This window comes from Bombus bifarius, unplaced genomic scaffold, assembly GCF_011952205.1.
Source record: "Bombus bifarius isolate JDL3187 unplaced genomic scaffold, Bbif_JDL3187 scf7180000008417, whole genome shotgun sequence".
NCBI classification, from domain to species: domain Eukaryota; kingdom Metazoa; phylum Arthropoda; class Insecta; order Hymenoptera; family Apidae; genus Bombus; species Bombus bifarius.
Genome location: NW_022884649.1, coordinates 219,377 through 239,251, shown reverse-complemented (window position 1 = coordinate 239,251; position 19,875 = coordinate 219,377). Strand labels below are relative to the sequence as shown.

Sequence of the window (19,875 nt, the reverse complement as noted above, 5' to 3'; positions counted from 1 at the left end):
TACCTGTCCCTCAATTTACGCGGCACTTTTATATGCGAGTCTCTTTTTTATGCGGTAGATTTTATTACTTTATTTATTTATTATTGCTTAGTCTGTGCCTTTCGGCTTTGGACGAGCTTTCGGTTTTACATCTCGTCTCTAGATTTTATGTATGATTCAATATCTTTTCTTTTGTACTGACTTTATTTACGCAATTTTTATTCGTGTAACACAAATCCTAGGTGGAACGGATACTCTGTGTAAATTGGACAGATGCATCATACATATGTGTGTCAACACATGTGCATAGATAGGTCATATCACCACTGACGAGGTATAGACGTTATTGATTTGGTACAATAGTGATTTTAATTGGAACCAATGGAACTAAATTTTCCTATAAAAGTACAAAGAAGGTATAGGATAGCCTATACAAAAGACCTCGAGAATGTGCAAACTCGAGCGTGCGTCAATTGATACTTTGTGTTTTATATGACATGCGTGACCCGTGGTAAAGATATCAGCCATCCATGACTACGATTCACGACAGAAATGAAAAGGGAGATGGTAAAATGAACATAGGAGAAATTCAGCCAAAAATACGCTCCACAAATTACCGCCGAACTATACGCACAGTTTTTTCTCCTGCATTTGGTAAGAGAAACGTGCCTGTGCACTGATACCTTACTGATCAGTCCTTTAGCAGGTCCTGGACGAAATAAATATGTCGGAGATGAAAGGACACCGGAGCTTCCCCTCTGAAACTTCGGGAAAATCCGTAAGATTGTAATTAAAGTTTACAGTTGTAACTAAACAATTTGCCGTCATTCTGCCCAATTGTACTTGTTGGCGATTGGTTGGGCTCAAGGCGACCATCAGCCGCCGAACGTAGCCGCGGTCAACGGGACGGGCGCTTCTTCTAACAAAGGTATGGAACAATAGTATGACCCTCATTAAAGGAAATACCCATAGAGGTATCTGACAGTAAAATATGCCAATGGTTCCTTCGGACAATGAATACCTGATGTTGAGGCACGTACACAGCACAAATCCAGTCCGATAGATGGAGCTGCCGCGTAACATTTGTTCATGTGCATTTGTATCTTGTAACAATCTAGTCGTGTACGGACGAAGTCAAGAGGAGTAACAATCATTGTATTCCTAAATTGAATAATCATTTAGTTCTTCAGTTTATTGAGGAATTAGAGTAATTGAAACTTGTTACTGTACATTTTATAAATATAATACTTTTGTAAAATTCACGAAATATAAACGTATTGTGTAAATACAATTTTATTTATTTCACAATACAGTACTTAATTCTTGATATAACAATTCCATCAAAAAAGAAATCATGTCTACAAATATGTCACATACAGAAAAAGAATTAGATTTAAGTAATGCTGGAAGAGGCGTGTGGCTTGTCAAAGTACCTAAATACATAGCAAATAAATGGGAGAAAGCACCTGGCAATATAGAAGTTGGCAAATTAAAGATAACTAAGTATGTTTCCAGTAATAGTATTTCAAAATCTCACTTTCAAAATATGTTAAATCTTGTATGTCTTATTAGAAATCCTGGTCAGAAAGCAGAAGTATCACTTAGATTGTCAGAAGCAGTGTTAGCTTTAAAAGAACCTGGAGAAGAAGAAATTCCAAAACAGCATAGATTAGATGTTACAACAGTAACGAAACAAATGTTAGGTGTATTCTCTCATGTTACACGTAAGTTATTGCAAAGAATTATTTGAGATTTGAGAATTGTATATCAATGTGGTTGATAAATTCATATTTTTTACAGCTTCAAGTAGTTCAGATTCTATAGTTCCTGAAACTGAAAAACTCTATATGGAAGGAAGGATTGTACAAAAATTAGAATGTCGTCCATATGGTAAAAATATCTTAAAATATTTCAAATACTTTAAGCTCTGTATAATTTACACATTTATGCGTATTATTTTTAGCTGATAATTGTTACATGAAATTAAAATTACAAAGTATTAAAAGAGCTTCTGTACCACAAAGACAAGTTCAGCAATTAGATAGGGTAGTCCAGAATTTCAAACCTGTTTCTGATCACAAGCACAACGTAAGTACTTTAATGAAACATTTAAAGTGTATTTGTATATGTATTATGTAAATAATCTTTGTTATCAATCATTTTATAGATTGAATATGCAGAGAAGAAGAAGGCAGAAGGTAAAAAGATGAGAGATGATAAAGATGCAGTATTGGACATGTTGTTTGCTGCATTTGAAAAACATCAATATTATAATATAAGAGATCTTGTAAAGATTACAAGGCAACCAATTGTAAATATTTTTTTAATAATATTACATGAATATATTAATATATATTTATGGATGACAATATCATATAACAATTAATTATTTATTCATTTATTTTATTCTATTAGGTGTATTTAAAGGAAATATTGAATGAAGTTTGTAATTATAATCTAAAGAACCCTCACAGAAATATGTGGGAATTAAAACCAGAATACCGGCATTATAAAGAGGAAGAGAAATTCGAAGGCAGTCAGAAAAAAGCTGATGAATCAGATGACGATTGAAGTTAAAAGTATTTAAAGTATTAGAATAAAATTTAAAATGAAGTATTTTACACTACTTGACATCTGAGGCTGTGCGAAATTAACAATGTTTGAACACATTTTTTTAGATGTATATTTACACTGTCTTTATTCCATTGTATCAATATATACATATTTGAGACTATATATAAAATTAATTGTTCGTTTATTTTTTTAATGTAAATGGTCGAAAATTGAATGAATCATGTTTTAATAAATATTACAATTTTTTTATTACAATAGGAGAAAATTGTAAATTTATAGAGTGTATATTTATACTTTATACAAGAAGAATGCATTACATTATTTAAATAGGTAATTGTTACAAGATTTATAAATATTTCTAAAATTGTACATAAAAGACAACATATTGTATACGAACATTAAAATACTTAAAAAATAATATAGTTAATTATTATCACTTCATTTATGATAAGTACAAACAAATATTTTTTTCCATAAATAAGGCATTATACAATGATAATTATTAAATGTTGATTTCACTGATGGTTTAGTTGTTTAAATGTGTGTATTTTACATAGTATACAAGCAAAACAAACTTATGTATGTAATAAGAATAAGAAAATACTAGTTGACATAAACTGACTAGAGTTGATTGCACATAGCCTTCTGTTATCGGAATGGATAGTATAGTTATATTTACTACATTGTCGTAAATAATGCAATTATAAAATATGTGCTTTAAAATAAAAAAATAATATTTAGCTACGTTACTGTATAAATTGGTATACCTTTCTTCAATTCGAAAAAAGTGAGGTAACAATTTTCTTTATCTATAAAAATAGTACTTAATACGAAAAATATCACTTAATAGTTAAAATGCATTATAATACATATCATGGCAGGAATTATAAATAATAAATGCTTCCAATAAAGATGTCCCTAGTTTTATGCACTCATAGTATAGTAATGAAAGCATCATATTCAGACATTAACTCTATTTTCTAGCATTTAATATAAACTATGAAATGCTTTACTCTGAAAAACACATTTCTATTAAGAAGAATGATATTGAGAACAATGTTCAATAATTTTTTAAATCTTTCAACTGCTCATAACTATCGATAAAATTTGAAGATCAACAGTTTTAGTTTTCAACTAAGAAGCATCCAAAAGTGCATTAATACTTTGTGCGTGCAAATTTATCATTTCCTTTCATCACATTTCTTTCTAAGTATCCGATAATTCTTTAAACATTAACGAAGGCTTGAAACATCAACATTGGATGACATCCACATAAAACTTTAATTCCAATTTTTTCATCCGCTGGAATAAATACAACTGAACCCCGATAAAGAATCTTCGACGGTGAAATTTCACCCTTTCCATTTATGATTATTAAAACGCTCGCTGTACTTCTTGGAATTATATTATACGAAGCTCTTCCAGGAGGAATCTAAAAAAATAATACTTTTTATACATTTAATAATTGATGGATAATCTTGTATAGAGGGACTTACTGTTATTTTAGCAACAGCAAAATCTACTACAGGTGGACGAAATACTTCGGTACATTCGTCCTCTCGAGAAGGTTGAAATCTTTTTGCAGAAATTGGTTCACAAATATATCTTAACATTTCAACTAATGTTGGCACATCTTTTAGTTTAGGAGTCAATCCTGCACGCACCACATTATCAGAGCATGCCATACATTCCACACAATCTATAAATATGGTTTCAAATTATGTTTATGCAAATCATCTTAAATTTTAAAGATAACATAATATAAAACATAATGTAGAATGCTGACCACCAGAAAGATATGCATGTGGTTCATTTGGTCCAAGATATATAGCCTCACCAGGCTGCATAGTTATAAAATTAAAAAAATAAATGCCAAAACATCCTACATCTCCTGGATAATCTGAATACAGTCTTTCCAGTAAACTAGCATGTAAAGTTTGTCTTAATGATTCATCTAAAGGAAATCACCATTTTTATTTATGAATAAATAATTATAAATATTTTAAATAACAAAAATTACCCAAATTGGATAGTCTGTCAAGTAATTTTCTAAGTTGCAATGCAATTAATCCAGGATCACAGGTCATGAGACTATGAAAACATGTTTTCAAAGATTCTGTATTGTCTGCTTCACCTGTTGTCATAAATTTAAGTACTTTATCTTCTCCTATTACAGCACGTAATTCGGGTAAAATTTTTAAAAACTCTTGTATCTCTCTGATTGGACGGAAGCCACAAAGAGCCTCAAAAGGCGTTAATGCTATTGCAAGTTCTGGTTTATGATTTGCATCTTTGTAAATAGTGGGATGTTGTTGATTCAGTTTTCTTGCTTTTTCCTGTATTGAAATATGATATTTAACATTGAGTAATTATATATGTACTTATATAGTATATACTAGTATAATAATACTTATATATGTACATGTATATGTACATATATATACCTTATCTGGATGTGCTTGGATAGATAATGCTTTATTCACAGATAACACTTTAAAAAGAAATGGCAAATGATGACCAAATACTTTTTGAGCATCATTTCCTAACACATTAGTATTCTGTTTTATGTATTCTTCCAAAGATATATTCAAATCTTTCATATATGAAGGACCATTGGGATGAGTACCTATCCACAGTTCAGCATATGGTCTCTTTTCATCCAGTACAAAATCTGAATTAGAAGATTTTATTAAGGTTGCAACAATACTGTCAATACCATATCTTCCCCAGTCGTAAGTTTGTACTTTACATTTAAGCTCCATTCCAAAGATATTTCTGAAACATAAAACAGAAATTCATTGTCTATAGCTTTTACAAAAACACTTTCATACATCCTTCACATTATATTAAATTTGTTACACATAGTACATTAATAAAAAATATTGTCAAGTAAAAATTCTTTTTCTTTTTCCAATTTATGTTTCTTTAATAATATTATTACATATTTTTTCTGTTAAAATATGTAATAATATTGTATTTTAGACGAAAGCATATGTTTATAACTCCACGTAGCATTACATAGAAACAATAGAGCGCGGACAACGTCAAAACGTCAATTATTTGACACCATCTGTACAAACTAAGCCTGATAAAAAAGGTGACACGTAAATACAATATTACCACTTCTTTTGATAAGTGTTGTTCACGCTTTAATCGCGAGCAGAACGAGCTTTTCCCACTCTGCCCTGGTCGTCAGGGGAACCGAGACGCTAATCTCGCATGTCCAGTGCGAATCTTCCGCAAATTTTATGTTTAAACTGCAAAATTAAAGATATAAACGATTATTTTTATAATAGACATATAGAAAGATTCATTAGAAATAGTCTAATAAGATGTATATATGATTAAAAATAGCTTATGATAAACAGATGAAATTATTATTAAAAAATTGCATATGAGTGCAAAATTTATAAAAGAAAAAGCCGCGGGATTTGCCCCTCTATTATAAGTGTATACAAAATGTAATAGTATTAACTCGTATGTATATTTATTTATAGAGAAGATTCAAGTCATATGAGGAATCCCACTCGCGATAACATTTGATACTTGATAATACCTGCAATATTTCATTTGCGTTTCTCTGTTATCATATTTACTGAAAAATACTCATTGCAATTTTCTTTTTGTTACGTTATGTCTGTATTGATTACATTGTTCTCTTAAAGTAAAATATTTTCTACTGAAATATATTTTCTTTCAGATTTTTAAAGTTGTAGTTAGTTTATTAATATAATTATATAATTAATTTATTAATAAAATAAATTAAACTGTTTATGATTATTCATTACATTTTAAATAAAGATACGAAAGTTCATAACTATAGAGAGTGCATTTGTAAGGCTGTTATAATGTTCACAAATAACTAATTTAATAAAATAAAACAAAGAAAGTGTGAATCGAGTTAGCAATTGTTAATCATAATAATAATAAATAATTCTATGGTTTTGCAGATTAAAATTTATCTAGTCTAATTCGCTATATTTCTATTATATTTTTCTGATATTTTTCCTATAATTATATTATGTACCTATATTTATATTATGTACTTTTTTAATCTTTTACTGCAAAACATATATTAATTATACATATTACCAGATTTAATATTATACATGGAAATGAACATAAGGCAACAAAATATTATGCAATGGAAACACCACTCTATATAATTTATATTTCGTGATAGTTGGTAATCTGATTCAAGTGCGCTGTAAAATTTTCAACCTCCGCCTCTTTCACGTATACCGTGTTCTGTGGCATTAAGCGTGCTGGGAAGGTAGTGCAAAAATATTTTAATATTTTATAATAATACATAAAAAATATACAGCAAAATTTCACTAAATGTATTTAAATATTTGTTTCAGCATTAGCTTTCATTAAATAGTAAATATGGTGGCACAAAAAAAACAGGTAAATATTTTCTCAATAGCACACGTGTACTATTCAATTTTCGAAGCACATGTTAAAATTATTTTTTATTTCAAAATATTAGTATAATTAAAATATAATATAATAACGCATAGGTATAAAAAGTAAATTTACTAGTTTGCTTTTATATCATTTTGATCCAACGAATTCTTCTTTAATATAGGCAAGCAATTTTTTAATAGTATTGATGTTTTATAGAGGTTATGATTCTATTAAATATATATTTGTCCCTATTTGTTAACAGAAAAAGTCCCAGGAGGGTATCAACTCCAGATTGGCACTGGTTATGAAATCAGGGAAATATGTCTTGGGTTACAAGCAGACCTTGAAGTCCCTTCGGCAAGGGAAAGCAAAATTGGTCATCATAGCGAATAATGCTGCACCTCTAAGGTGAGACTGAGATGTAGTACTCCTTCAATAATTACAGAGCAATATTGATCTATATGCTCATAGTGGGAGTCCTACGGAGTAGTCTCACATCTCTGCTTGTAAGTGCAGAGACATCCTATATCTATTTTAACTTAAAAATGATAAGTGTTTATTTTGTTTGTTTAACAGGAAATCAGAGATAGAGTACTATGCTATGTTGGCGAAGACAGGTGTGCATCACTATATAGGAAATAATATAGAATTAGGTACTGCATGTGGAAAATACTTCCGTGTATGTACTCTTTCTATTACTGACCCTGGAAATTCTGATATTATAAAATCTATGCCTACTGGTGAACAACCATAAATATATTTTTATTTAATAAAATTTTAATAAAAACATATATTGTATTTGTCTATTTTCATTTCCCTGCCCTTTAATTTCCATTATGATTGAAAATTGATGTTATTAAAGCTAATATTAAGAAACTTTTAAAATTTGGATTAAGAATTTTATTAATACGTGGATGTCATGCAATAGTATGTAAGTTCTGATCCTTGTAGATGTCACTAGTCTCAACCAGATGCTTGTAAGCATCATTTATATTTTATTCAAAAATTGTCATGCCGCTTTCTTATAATGAACACGTTAGTATTAAGTTATATTTTTTTAATAACCATTTTTTGGGTAGTTTACTGTGAAGAGCAATATTGTCCTATTGATAATCCGGAAGATTGTATTGAAAAAAAAGAGGATAATATTTATAAGAAAGGTATTTATGTATAGAATGTTTGATGAATTTTGTTTAATACCTTTTTCATCAATTTCTTCTTTTAATAGATTTAAATAAGCAATATATTAAGTATTATAATGCAATTGAAGAAGCACAAAAGAATTACAAAATTTGTAATAATACAAACAATGGCTGTTATAAAGATATTATTATAAATGATTTAAAACCTTTCAAGAAGAAAGGTATAAGTAAGGATTTAATAAATATTGCAAAAACCAGGTAGGTATGATAACTGTACATTACATAATAAATATTTTCTAAAATAAAGTTTATATTTTTTATAGAGGAACTGTTTATCAAATAATACAAGGAAAATTATATAGGCAAAAGGATTGTATGTTTCCTTCAAGATGTTCTGGAATAGAACATTTTCTTTTAAAACTTGCTCCTGGATTAACAGATATGGATTTAGTTATAAATGTAAGAGATTACCCTCAATCAAGTAAACATTTTGGAGGTCCATTACCTATTTTTTCGTTTAGTAAGGTAAACAAAATTTATTTTTTAAATCTATTTCGAACTTTTATATTTCATTAATGAAAAATTTTGAGTGTTGTGAAATATATTTCTAGACTCCAGAATACTATGATATTACATATCCAGCATGGGCGTTTTGGGAAGGTGGACCTGCAATTTCTTTGTATCCTCGTGGTCTTGGAAGATGGGATGAACACCGTGTATCTTTAGATAAAGCTAGTAAAAACACATTGTGGGAGGAAAAAGAAAATAAAGCATTCTTTCGGGGTTCCAGAACAAGTTCAGAACGTGATAATTTAATATTATTAAGTCGCAAGAAACCAAACTTAGTAGATGCTCAATATACAAAAAATCAAGCATGGAAATCTAATGAAGTAATAATTTTTAACTTCTATCTTTATATAATTATATGAATAAAATAATTTTGTATGTCATTGTAGGATACATTATATGCAGCTCCTGCTTCTGAAGTTTCTCTGGAAGCTCATTGTAAATACAAGTACTTATTCAATTATCGAGGTGTTGCAGCATCATTTAGACATAAACATTTATTTTTGTGTCGGTCCTTAGTATTTCATGTTGGAGATGAGTGGACTGAATTTTATTATAATGCAATGATACCTTGGATACACTATATTCCTGTTTCCAAGGATGCTAATCAAACAGTATTAGGGTATGTTGCTGTCTACTTTTCATTGCTAACAGTAACGTCTTTTATATAATATTAATATTTTTATCTGCATTTACAGAGAATTAATACAGTTTGCAATAGATAATGACGAAATGTCAAAAAAGATTGCAGATCGCGGAAGAGATTTTATATGGAATAATTTAAAATTATCTGATGTCACACAATCTTGGAAAAACCTTCTTAAGAAATATTCAAAACTTTTAACATATAAAACTACCTTAGATAAAAGTTTAATTAAAGTGGAGGGGAAGGAAAGGTCTTAATAAAATTTTGTTTGATATATATTACTTTATATATTTTTTTATTAAAATTTCTATTCTTTGATGTAAAGTATTAACTAATAAAAATAATTTGGTAATGATCAGATATTTTATTAACTTTTTAAAATAAGCGTTAGTTAAAACAAACGTATGTTTTCTTTATTGATACTGTACAATGTCAGGACATAGCACAATGTGGCAAGTTTCAATATGAATCATTTCGGTGCCCTGACAAAACATCCAATACGAACAAAGGCCTTGTACATTATATTGCATCAAATGTACGTTTCATTTGTGTAAATATATTAAACATTTAAATGTTTCAAACACAATCATAATATAAAATTTTTATACGTATTTCTTTGAAAAAGCAATTTATTTAACAAGTATTAAAAAACTGTACAAGGCGTTTTGTGCTTTATTTCTCCTTAAATGCTAGGTCATTCTTAAGTACTTAATTATTTATTTGTAACAAAATTATGAAAACCTTTCTTAGAATGTAAAGAAACATGGTAATGTCATTAATTACTATAAAGATACACGTACACTATGATTTGTAAATACTGTTTATATTTTTATTGCGATATTTAATATCTTTTAAACTAATTTTTTCTAAATTTTAAGCTAAATATTTAACTAATATACACAGAATAGTTATGTGTTAAAAGGTATTTACAATACATAACGTACATGTATTTTATAAAGTGCATATACACACATTATACATAATTGCCTTTCATATCATTTTGGTTTTGAAGCACAATACAAATGATTATTCTTTTCAAAATAATAAAAATTGTTGTTTTCAAGATATTGCATTAAATCTCATATTCATAACATTATCATCTGGAATTAATATGTAACTATCATCAACATTATTTATTATAGTCCTATTACATAATAAAACAAAATACAGAAAGTTGTTTAGAGAAAATCTGTTACATAAGTGAAAAAAAAGAAAATTATAGGGATTGCTGTTAATTAATCAACAATAGTAACAACAAATTAATAGAAACTTATAAAAGAAAGATGCAATTTACTATAATATTTTCAGAACATTTTAAGGCACTTGTACGGAAGATAAATATTTTTTTGATACAGTCATTTAACATGAGTACTATAGATGTTTTCATAGCTTTCTTATTACACTTATTAATACAGCAAGTTACAAAGTCATTATTTTAAGGTTTTTAGATGTTTTCAGAATTCTTTGCGTTGTTTCCTTACATTCTGAGAAGTATATATTTACATTCTTATAGGAAATAATGAAAACTCTATAATACTCATAATACTGTCAGTGAAGAAACCAATCGACTGCTATCTTTATTTGCTATTTGTCATGTTCCAGCATATCTCAGTTCTTTTTTAAACCTATATGTACTGCATGGACGCGCAAAATAAGTGCCTTCAACATTAATGTTTATACAAATCACGATGTACGAATAAAGAATAAATAGGCAGTGTAAAAGGTTTGATGACATAATATTGCATGTGACTTAAAATATTATGTATAAACATATGTTACATGTTGTTTTGTGTATTTTACATATATATAGCATGTCTTGTAAGATGCGTCGAAACGATCGATTAACAAAGTGTAAAATCTTATCACATCTTATAAAACATGCTGCGCAGAATACTTATTATCTAGAGTGAAGCAAACTTTTTTTAAACAACTATTGTAGATGCGCAACGTTGCTTCAATTGGAATGATTGTTCTATGAGAGATTAAAATACATAGTAACGAACGGAATCTCGCTTCAACACGTTCGTTGACCTAAAATGATTATCACCCACGATTCATGAGCGCCGATTAGCACAATGCCATTTTTTTGGCACAGTTTCCATTTTTCGTGTACGACACACTTTGAGTCTCACTTTCCCCATTTTAATGGTCCGTGTGATTAATTAACTATACTGGACTTCCCATCGTTGATGATCCCATTGCTTTATATGATCTTCAACAAATAAATCGTCCCTATCTTTTACGTAGTGGCAACAATTTTAGCGAAGATCATGGTCATCAAACTGAACGGAAGATACCACGATATCGACGTTGCCGTGGAAACGTTTCCCGCCGCAGAGTCCGCATCCTGATTGGAAGACGTGACTAGCTGCTCGTCCGTTTCGCCTGTCGAATTTTATAAAAATCGTAGAAGAGGATCTAATGCAAGCTAAGAGAATCATCGCTGATCGGATGGTTCACCGCATCGAACACGTTTTGCGCAGCTTTTTTTATTCGAAACAACAGAAGTCGAACGTAGGCTACGTAATTGCAGGCTGTTGTTGTTGTTTGGAACTTATAATATAAGGCGGCAATCGGCAATTTTCGGAACGGCTGTCCCTGCGCCTGTCTCGCAATCCCGATTTTACGATATTTTTCCCTTGAAAATTTGTTGTCCCATTTTGTTGCCTTCTAACCCGAGTTTACGACTCAACGAGAGATTCCTCGAACGAACAAGTTTTCATTCTCGTCCGTTCACTTTTTTCCGAACCCGCGCGATTCGGAGTGCAGATTGTTGTCTTCTGGAAAAGCGAGTTTTTCTCGGGTTAATGGGACTGTGACTGCTCGTCACCGTGCGTAAAACGCAATCCCTGTATTCGTTCGCCTCGAAATTTTTCAGCATCATATGCTGTCGAATAGCCAATTTCGACAGTGCATTTTCTATTTAGTAAGTTATCAATACATGAGATCGTTCATTAAGTCTCAAGATTTTTGTGCTTTTGGAAATTTATCCTTTTAAAAATTTGTATTTGAAAATTGTGGTATACTATCATTCAGGATTAACATTGAGGGAATAAATTGTAATTTGCACTTTTTGTGTTAAACAAAAACTGTGCTTTAACAAAAATCGAAGGTGTTGGAGAAATTATTTAAAATGAAGAAACTCTGATAGCTGTAATAAATATAACTTAATTGAAAACAAATCTTGTAATGGAAAGCTACTCACTCTGCTAATTATAAATTTTGTAATATTTATTTTTACTTATATGAAGTAGTTATGCAATTTCCAAAAAAGGCAAATATAAATTTATCCAAAAAAGTTCATTAAAATTACTGATGTTATAACAGTATAAATTTATTTTACGTTACAGGATATTTATAAATATAGTAATATTTATAAAAAGTGAACGACTCTATCCTTTCATGCACAAAAATCTTTACGAATTAAGATAAATTAATTTTAAATTAATATTTACTTCTAACATATATATATCTTCTTTGTTTCAATAATCTACTTTTTATATAGAATTTTAATCCTTCAAATTTCATTAAAAGAAGATAAGGAAATCTTACATTTCTTATTCTTAATCTTATCTTTTAGAAAAAAGTATACTATAAGAATAAACATTATAGAATGCAGAGCGTTAAATATAGCAACTTCCACATAGACTTTACCAAAAGAAATCAACCCGAAAATAAAAAATAAGGTTGGTGCAAAAAGAAACGAGAATACAACATGCCCTATACCAAATGATTTCGTGTAAAACAAAATTATTAGAACTAAAAGCACAATACTCGTGCAGATACTTGTGTACGTGTATAAGAGATCAACAAAAGAACGTGCATGTGTGGTGTGTATCTGTGTGTAGAAATACGGAAACAATTTCAAAGGAAAAAAGAAAAAAGTATAGGAAATGGAAATAAGGATTCTTTGGCGGGAGGGTAGATTCATTTCTTAGTCACAGAGAGGGAAAGGAGGAGATACTGTCCTACGATAGATTAAGTTCCAAACAACGTAACCATCCTCCGTATAGTTTTATCATGCACTTGTTTGTTTTAAACGCTTACGCAGAGATTCGTGCTTTTATTATGCGTGCGTATTAACACACGTATATTCTTATGTGTTCGTGCTGTGATACATCCTTCGCGAAAAATTCGTGCATTATTATGATTGTATTATCATGCGACAAAGTGACTTAATTTCACAGGCCTGTCTACAGATGGAGCTCTTCACACTTTCTCTCACTTTGCGTTTAAAATTTCGCGCGTATACATTTCATGACAGCCATTATTATAGTAACAGAAATAAAACAGAAAGAGTGTTTTGGCGCCTAGAGTTGATGTTGACAGGCCTGATTTAAGAGTTCGGTGAGTACTATTTTATCCGTAAAATTGTTTAAAGCTGTTGAAAGCAACATTAATAAATCGTTTTGCATAGCTTTTCATGTGGCTAGAAGCAATTGAAAACGGCGTTACTTCTGTTTCAAATAGTAAAACTGCTAAAAATGTTAGTGAAACAAAAGATGTGCGGAGACAAAATATTCAATGAAAAAGAGAATGGTGTGAGTGTTAGGTAATATGATACACCAATTGATTCAAGTTTGAATTGGAATAAGAATGTACGAGATATAAAATAGGTAAAAGAAGAAGACATATAAAGAAAGAAGGTACTTGACTAAATAAGTAAAGTAGAATTAATATGCGGACAAATGCACTGACGTGAATAAGCAACAAAATAGTAATAGGAGAAAGAGAAATGTGACAAGTAGGGAAAGCTTAATATTGTAATATTTACTGTTTCCAGCAAACTGGGTCCGGTGACGGTGACAGACGATATTTCACGATATTTACTCCTTTTCCGGCATAAAGGTACTATTTTCTCTATTTCTTTTATTTGATGTTTTTAACAGGTATATAAAACCTCATTTTTATCCGCCTGGCTAGTAAATACTCTGGGCTTCGGAAAGCACGCGGATATAATTCACGAAATGATTTTCTTATATAACAATTTGTTTAAAGTTTGGGACTATAGGAAATGTATTCGTGCGTGGATAAAACTTTAGGATGACTTCCGGTATCTTAATGAAGTTTATTAATTATTGAATTACATTTTTATTTGTTTGTTGTTTATTTAGAGGAAGTAATATTTAATCAATGTTGTTGTTTTACTCTGATGTTTAATGTAAATTTTATCAGATTTAATAAAATGAATTTAAATAACTGTCAATTGTAGGGTTAACCCACAGTTTATAGAAGTCATCCTAAGTTTAAAGGAGTGAAACTAAATAATAATTTTGCACAGTGATAGAAATAAAATAATTTAATTTTTGACAATAAAAATTGAACTTCCTGATAATAAAAAGATGTTTGTCATAATAAAAACTGATTTTTTTAAAAATTTAGGATCTACATTTTGGATTTTATTACATTTTGGAAATAAATTTTATTAGATTTGTGTTTTATAATTACTTTTCAATAAAATTACTGTTGCATTAATATTTATAAAAATCTTAAAGTAGCAATGTATATATTTCGTTATTGTTAAAACAATAACTAAAAAATGCTAGTATTTCTATCAGTGTGTAAATATGATTTAATGAAAAGTTAGTAAAAATGAATAATTTACGATGTATTAAAGCGATCTTACTTTTATTTGTTAGCAGATTAATCATATGTTGTATGTACCATGATGTCGCAGATCCAATGATATTTGGTTATACCAACTTGGATTATTATTCGATTTTAATGTTAGCACTACCACCATGAAATACCCAAATTAAAATGACCACCATATTCTTAAATATCATATTCATCGAAGAAGTTTGTGCAAATTTATGAACGTCGAAATATTCGTGTTCGCTTTTATCTATGTATCTATCGCTTATAATTTACATTTTAACCAATTGTCGTAATATTTATGGATAAGATCTGTGTATTTGAATTATAATTTGCGAATAAAATGAAAGAATAAGTAACGAGTGTGACTTTAAATTGTAAGGCTATGGATTGAAACATAAGTTGCGAAATATTCTATGGTATGTTATATTATATTTTGATCTCTTGAATGGTGGAAGACCTCTATAAAAACTCAGCTGTTGAATAATGATTTATGTTATACTTTCGATAAAATATTTTTTCATTTTGAATTGTGAAACTGTGTTCGTTATACTTTATTGTATGCACAAATTTCTTCGATGATTAGAAGCCCTAAGTATGTAATAGCCAGGTGTTCGAGACACCAAACGCTGTATCCTCGTCTTTTCTGCTTTTATGTATTCACAGTTTAATTATCACAGCTTTAAGTCCATATATGGCAGTGATATAAGTTCGAAGTTTCAACTATCCACATCATAAATCTATTCATATCATCAACTATTTATAATTAAATATAAATAATTTTGGAAAAATATCAAACTATGATAACTGTAAATTGGATACAACAAACGAAATATATTTACATTTTAATCTATTGAGAATATGTATAATAATATTTGAAACTTTTTTCAAATAATTATAATCTGAATTTTAATTTGGAAAGAAACTTTAAATAAAGAGATAACATAAAAAATATAGCGATAATTTAATAATAATTAAGTAATATATTAGATATAATAATAGCAAAATTTAAATGTACCAATTTGATCTATTGTTCAAAATTTTCTTTCTACAAATAAATAAGAGTTTATTATAATGTTTCAATTTCTACGTATATACATTTTCACATAAAATAGTACCCTGATTATAATGAAGTGGATACTGTGAAACTTCTCTGTGACGAGGTAAGAATCTGGTTTGACTCGAATGAAGCTTTAGTACCTGCATCTAAAATGATGTCTCCGACCTCATCGTCGTCACTATCATGGTCACCATCATCGGGCGTGAGGATGCCAGCATGCGGAAATATATCTTCGGGATTTTCGTGAAGCCATTGGACATTACCTAACGTTCCCTTGTTGGCTGATCTGCACCCAAACCACCAATACGCCGTCGCTCTAGGGAATGCTGGATCAGCAACATCCACCTACACAACGTTCAACATAGCTTAATCAAAGGTATTGTACTTCTTTCGTTTTCAATTACTTATTTTATTTATATGGAATATTTTCTGCAACGTAGATCACGTGAGAAGTTTCTGAATAGAGAGGAAATATTTGAATATAAAGTTATGGAAATATGATTTCTATGATTTCAGAACATTAAGTCGAAGACTATTGTACATTCACAATCTATTGGCGACTTGAATTAATTTTCATGGTTCGAAACTAAAGATTTCAATAAAGAAATCATGCAGTCTTTGATATTGATGTTCCGTAAAAATTGTACAAAAATTAGTATGCTGTTTTTAAGTACTTACGGAGAAGGTTCTGTCATTGAATCGATAATAAGCATCTCCCTTGAAGAAATACGTGTAACCACGATAAACGATCGAGGCATCAAGATTATTTGGGATACCTTCCCAGTTTGAGATCAATTTTGGATAGGTGTTCTTCACGGGTGGTTTTTGAGCAGGGTCAAATCTCCAGAATTTGGCGCCCTTGTAGAAGTAAATCTTGCCGTTTCCGGTCCAAACAGTCACAGTGTCGATATTATCTGGAATTCCTGTAAAACCTTCGCTGATTTCCTTCGGGTAATCTCCGTCCATTCTCTTGCCTACGTATCTCCAATATTTCGAGCCCTGCACCAACATAATTTATTTTTATCCCTACGATTCATTTATGGATTATTCCTTCCATATTTATTCATTTATATTCTTATTTTATTTTTATCCTGATGTGATCTTGAAACATATCTGTATCACTGTATGTATAATTTAGATGGTTAGACGCTTCTTGTACCTTGAAGAAATAAGTTTTTCCATTTTTGTATGTAAATGCAGCGTCTATGTTTCCTGGTAGTCCTTTCCATGAGTGTGAAATGAGCTTAGGATAGCCGACTGCTACACCATCCGCGGTTAATCTCCAGTAACGATCACCTGTAATTCAGATTATTATTTAGAGTGACAAAGCATCAAAAACTGGAACTTAAAAATTAGCCTTATTGCTATATAGATCTGTCTCTCTCTCTTTCTCTTTCGTTTTTCTATATTCCTTCTCTTTGAAACAATTTCTAATTTACTTATGTTTTTCTAAGTCTTTAAGATTGTTTCTAAAAATGAGACATGATATATCGTCATCGTTCTTTTGTCCTCCTTTGTATAGTTATCCTTTTTTTTTTTAGCAATAATTCGAATGAATACGTACCCTTGAACGCATACATATGCCCCTCTGCAGAATTGAACATAGTGTCGACTTTTGGATCCGTGCAGAGCTCGGAGTCTTCTTCGCTGGGTGGTGACGCAGTAGTGGTTCCATATCTCGGTCCAGTTGGAACGCCGCCACTATTTGCCGATTTTTTTCCATACAAAGCCTAAAGCAAAGTCATAAACACCACTATCATTCATTTCTGGTTCCAAAATTTTCTTCATCGAGTTTTTTTTACAATGGCGAGCGCAGAAATAGAGGAAACCTTTATACCAAATTCAGTTTAATTTAGCTTGTAATTATTACTCTAAATAGGAATTTGGAATTTGAAAGTCATTCTATATTTATAGTGTTTTAAAGTACACGAGATATGTTTTTAAATCCTATGTTATAGACAACAATACAGGATATTATATTACTGGGAAAAGATAGAAATAAAACTTTTCATAATACAGTTAACCATTTCCTCGCAGCGAAAGCCATAAAAATTAGTCTTTGACTCAATCGACTGTTATGATATTTACCTGGATACCCTGAATATCATCGTCATCTAACTGGAAATAAGGTTGGTAGCCGCGATAGAAGGGTGCCATGAGAGCAGCCTTAACGTCGCTGTGGCTCAATCCGAGGGAATGACCAAACTCGTGAGCGGCTACTTGGAAGAGATTCGTGCCACGGAAACTGTCGATGGTCCATTGCTCTGCATCATCAAAATGGGCATCACCACCGTATACGGGGAAATAAGCGTGAGCCAAAGTGCCACCAGGTCCGTCGAAAGGATCTCCATCTCCGTGTTCACCTTTCTCAAATCTAATCTCAATGTGGACCTACATAGATAGAATGTTTATAGTAAATAGACTATTTTGATCTTTCTTGATGAGTTCTAATTTCAGTTTAGAAACAAAATTAGTTTCATTAGAAACGAAACAGGTTTGGTCATGAGTTCTTCTAGAGTAGAAACGTAAGTGGATTGGAGCTTATTGGAGTAGATTAACGTTGTTAGAAATATGAAAGCTGAGATGTATAAGCAAAAGATAATTTCAAATTAATCCTCAATTTAATTTAAGCGTATCTTTAATGGCAGATGTTATACCATTATATTTTAACGTATGGCTATATTTTATGGCGTTGGCCAAGTTGCAGTGACGTTGAAATGTTACGAATGAAATCACAGATGACTCCATGAAAAACAAGCAACTTAGTTAAAAATATACCAAAGCGCTATTCTTTGTTCCTTCTTGTTTCCCTTACTCACGATCGTGAGGAACCTTTGTAAATATTATTCGACTCACCTGGCCCGACTTTTTTTGGATGAAAACGAGATCTGTATATTCAGACCATACTTTGAACGCCTTGTTCAGCTCGTCGTCGACTTTGTGCTGTGGCAAATTTCGCGGATACTTGCTGATCTTGTACGTCAGTTTCTTCACACGCCATCTTGAGCCTGTAACAAAGGAAGCAATAGTGACGATGCATTAAGGAATTCGAAAAATATTTGTCTTGTTATCAATGTGCAATTCAATAGCATCCTTCTACTTTTTTCTTAATCCTTACATTTTTCTGCTTTTCTTTTTCGAATTCTTGTCATCTGTATTTTTTGAATTATCACAATCAAAATAATATCATTACTGTTAAGTTATACGTTATTAATGTTAACAAATTCTCTATTTGACCTAGAATTGTAAAATTGTAGAAGAAAAGATTTCTACTATTCACTAACATTGTTAGTTGGTAAATTATTATGCAAAAGTGCTTCGATATCGGATTATTATCCTTTTTAATTGACTTTTTATAGTCGTATCAGTCGTTACAGTGAGAAAATTGTTAGCGATTCGGTTAAAATCGTAGGCTTAGTTTTATAATGTTTAGAGATGTCTCGAGATTTTTTGAAAATCGACTTGCTATGAAACACATGAGACATTCCATCAGCGGATTTATGATGACCTTCGATCATTTTAATTTTCGAGCATCATCTTGGCAAGTCTATAACTTCTTTTTATGTAACGATTGCTTCTATGTGTGGCAATCATTGTACTACCGTCTTATTTATTCCTTGTGCAACGATTTATTTTTAAACATAAGCATCCGCCACGAACGCATAGGGTTTTAGCACGATGATACTGAATTCCCGAAAAGCTTCCGCGTTTTTATTCGTTTTCGGCATATCTAATCTACTGTGCGAATCATCAAAACGTCGTTTCACAGTCCATTCGTTAGTAATCCAGCATTTTTCCTACCAAGTAAGCTGATTCACCCCTTAATCATCGTAATGTGTCTCAAAAACCAAAACATTCACCAAAGGAGAGGAACTTTGTACTTACTTACTCTATTTCCAGAGTCA

General features: G+C 30.5%; 5 protein-coding genes and 1 long non-coding RNA gene across 12 annotated transcripts in view; 4 read left to right on the top strand and 2 right to left on the bottom strand.

Annotated features, from left to right (window-relative positions):
• Positions 1–923: 923 nt before the first annotated feature.
• Positions 924–2,729, top strand: LOC117212913 (general transcription factor IIF subunit 2). Its single transcript, XM_033458054.1, has 6 exons — positions 924–1,482; positions 1,552–1,703; positions 1,780–1,869; positions 1,943–2,067; positions 2,147–2,290; positions 2,395–2,729. The coding sequence occupies exons 1-6, from the start codon at positions 1,334–1,336 to the stop codon at positions 2,548–2,550; spliced, it is 816 nt and encodes a 271-aa protein (XP_033313945.1). The 5' UTR covers positions 924–1,333; the 3' UTR covers positions 2,551–2,729.
• A 302-nt stretch (positions 2,730–3,031) lies between these two features.
• On the bottom strand, positions 3,032–5,812 carry LOC117212910 (mannose-6-phosphate isomerase). 3 transcript variants are annotated; one of them, XM_033458048.1, is made up of 6 exons: positions 5,674–5,812; positions 4,998–5,328; positions 4,574–4,889; positions 4,340–4,507; positions 4,050–4,252; positions 3,032–3,985 (listed from the first exon to the last, which is right to left on the bottom strand). In XM_033458048.1, the coding sequence occupies exons 2-6, from the start codon at positions 5,313–5,315 to the stop codon at positions 3,779–3,781; spliced, it is 1,212 nt and encodes a 403-aa protein (XP_033313939.1). In that variant the 5' UTR covers positions 5,316–5,328; positions 5,674–5,812; the 3' UTR covers positions 3,032–3,778. The 3 variants fall into 3 exon arrangements, with proteins under 3 accessions (XP_033313939.1, XP_033313941.1, XP_033313940.1); XM_033458050.1 differs by lacking the exon at positions 5,674–5,812 and adding an exon at positions 5,572–5,673; XM_033458049.1 differs by lacking the exon at positions 5,674–5,812 and adding an exon at positions 5,422–5,664.
• Positions 5,813–6,696: 884 nt separating this feature from the next.
• Positions 6,697–7,758, top strand: LOC117212924 (60S ribosomal protein L30). The gene is made up of 4 exons (XM_033458067.1): positions 6,697–6,826; positions 6,915–6,960; positions 7,223–7,368; positions 7,537–7,758. The coding sequence occupies exons 2-4, from the start codon at positions 6,940–6,942 to the stop codon at positions 7,712–7,714; spliced, it is 345 nt and encodes a 114-aa protein (XP_033313958.1). The 5' UTR covers positions 6,697–6,826; positions 6,915–6,939; the 3' UTR covers positions 7,715–7,758.
• Positions 7,759–7,987: 229 nt separating this feature from the next.
• LOC117212917 (O-glucosyltransferase rumi homolog) lies at positions 7,988–9,666 on the top strand. Its single transcript, XM_033458061.1, has 6 exons — positions 7,988–8,120; positions 8,189–8,360; positions 8,426–8,627; positions 8,714–8,992; positions 9,059–9,291; positions 9,368–9,666. The coding sequence occupies exons 1-6, from the start codon at positions 7,988–7,990 to the stop codon at positions 9,570–9,572; spliced, it is 1,224 nt and encodes a 407-aa protein (XP_033313952.1). The 3' UTR covers positions 9,573–9,666.
• A 40-nt stretch (positions 9,667–9,706) lies between these two features.
• LOC117212916 (matrix metalloproteinase-14) overlaps positions 9,707–19,875 on the bottom strand; it is a 40,489-nt gene continuing 30,320 nt past the window's right edge. Inside the window, exons 4-10 of one of the 4 annotated variants that reach the window (XM_033458057.1) lie at positions 18,827–18,978; positions 18,059–18,361; positions 17,535–17,700; positions 17,130–17,266; positions 16,649–16,969; positions 16,111–16,315; positions 9,707–11,700 (exon numbers count right to left, since the gene is read on the bottom strand). In XM_033458057.1, the coding sequence (XP_033313948.1) occupies positions 11,555–11,700; positions 16,111–16,315; positions 16,649–16,969; positions 17,130–17,266; positions 17,535–17,700; positions 18,059–18,361; positions 18,827–18,978 (1,430 nt within the window). In that variant the 3' untranslated portion in view covers positions 9,707–11,554. Of the gene's footprint in view, positions 12,096–16,110; positions 16,316–16,648; positions 16,970–17,129; positions 17,267–17,534; positions 17,701–18,058; positions 18,362–18,826; positions 18,979–19,875 lie in introns of all 4 variants that reach the window. The other 3 variants (XM_033458059.1, XM_033458058.1, XM_033458060.1) reach the window with 3 other exon arrangements.
• On the top strand, positions 16,009–18,108 carry LOC117212919. Of its 2 annotated transcripts, XR_004488549.1 has the most exons (3): positions 16,009–16,073; positions 16,186–16,346; positions 18,008–18,108. It is a non-coding gene; the product is annotated as an uncharacterized LOC117212919 (long non-coding RNA). The 2 variants fall into 2 exon arrangements; XR_004488548.1 differs by lacking the exon at positions 18,008–18,108 and having other exon boundaries at positions 16,186–16,474.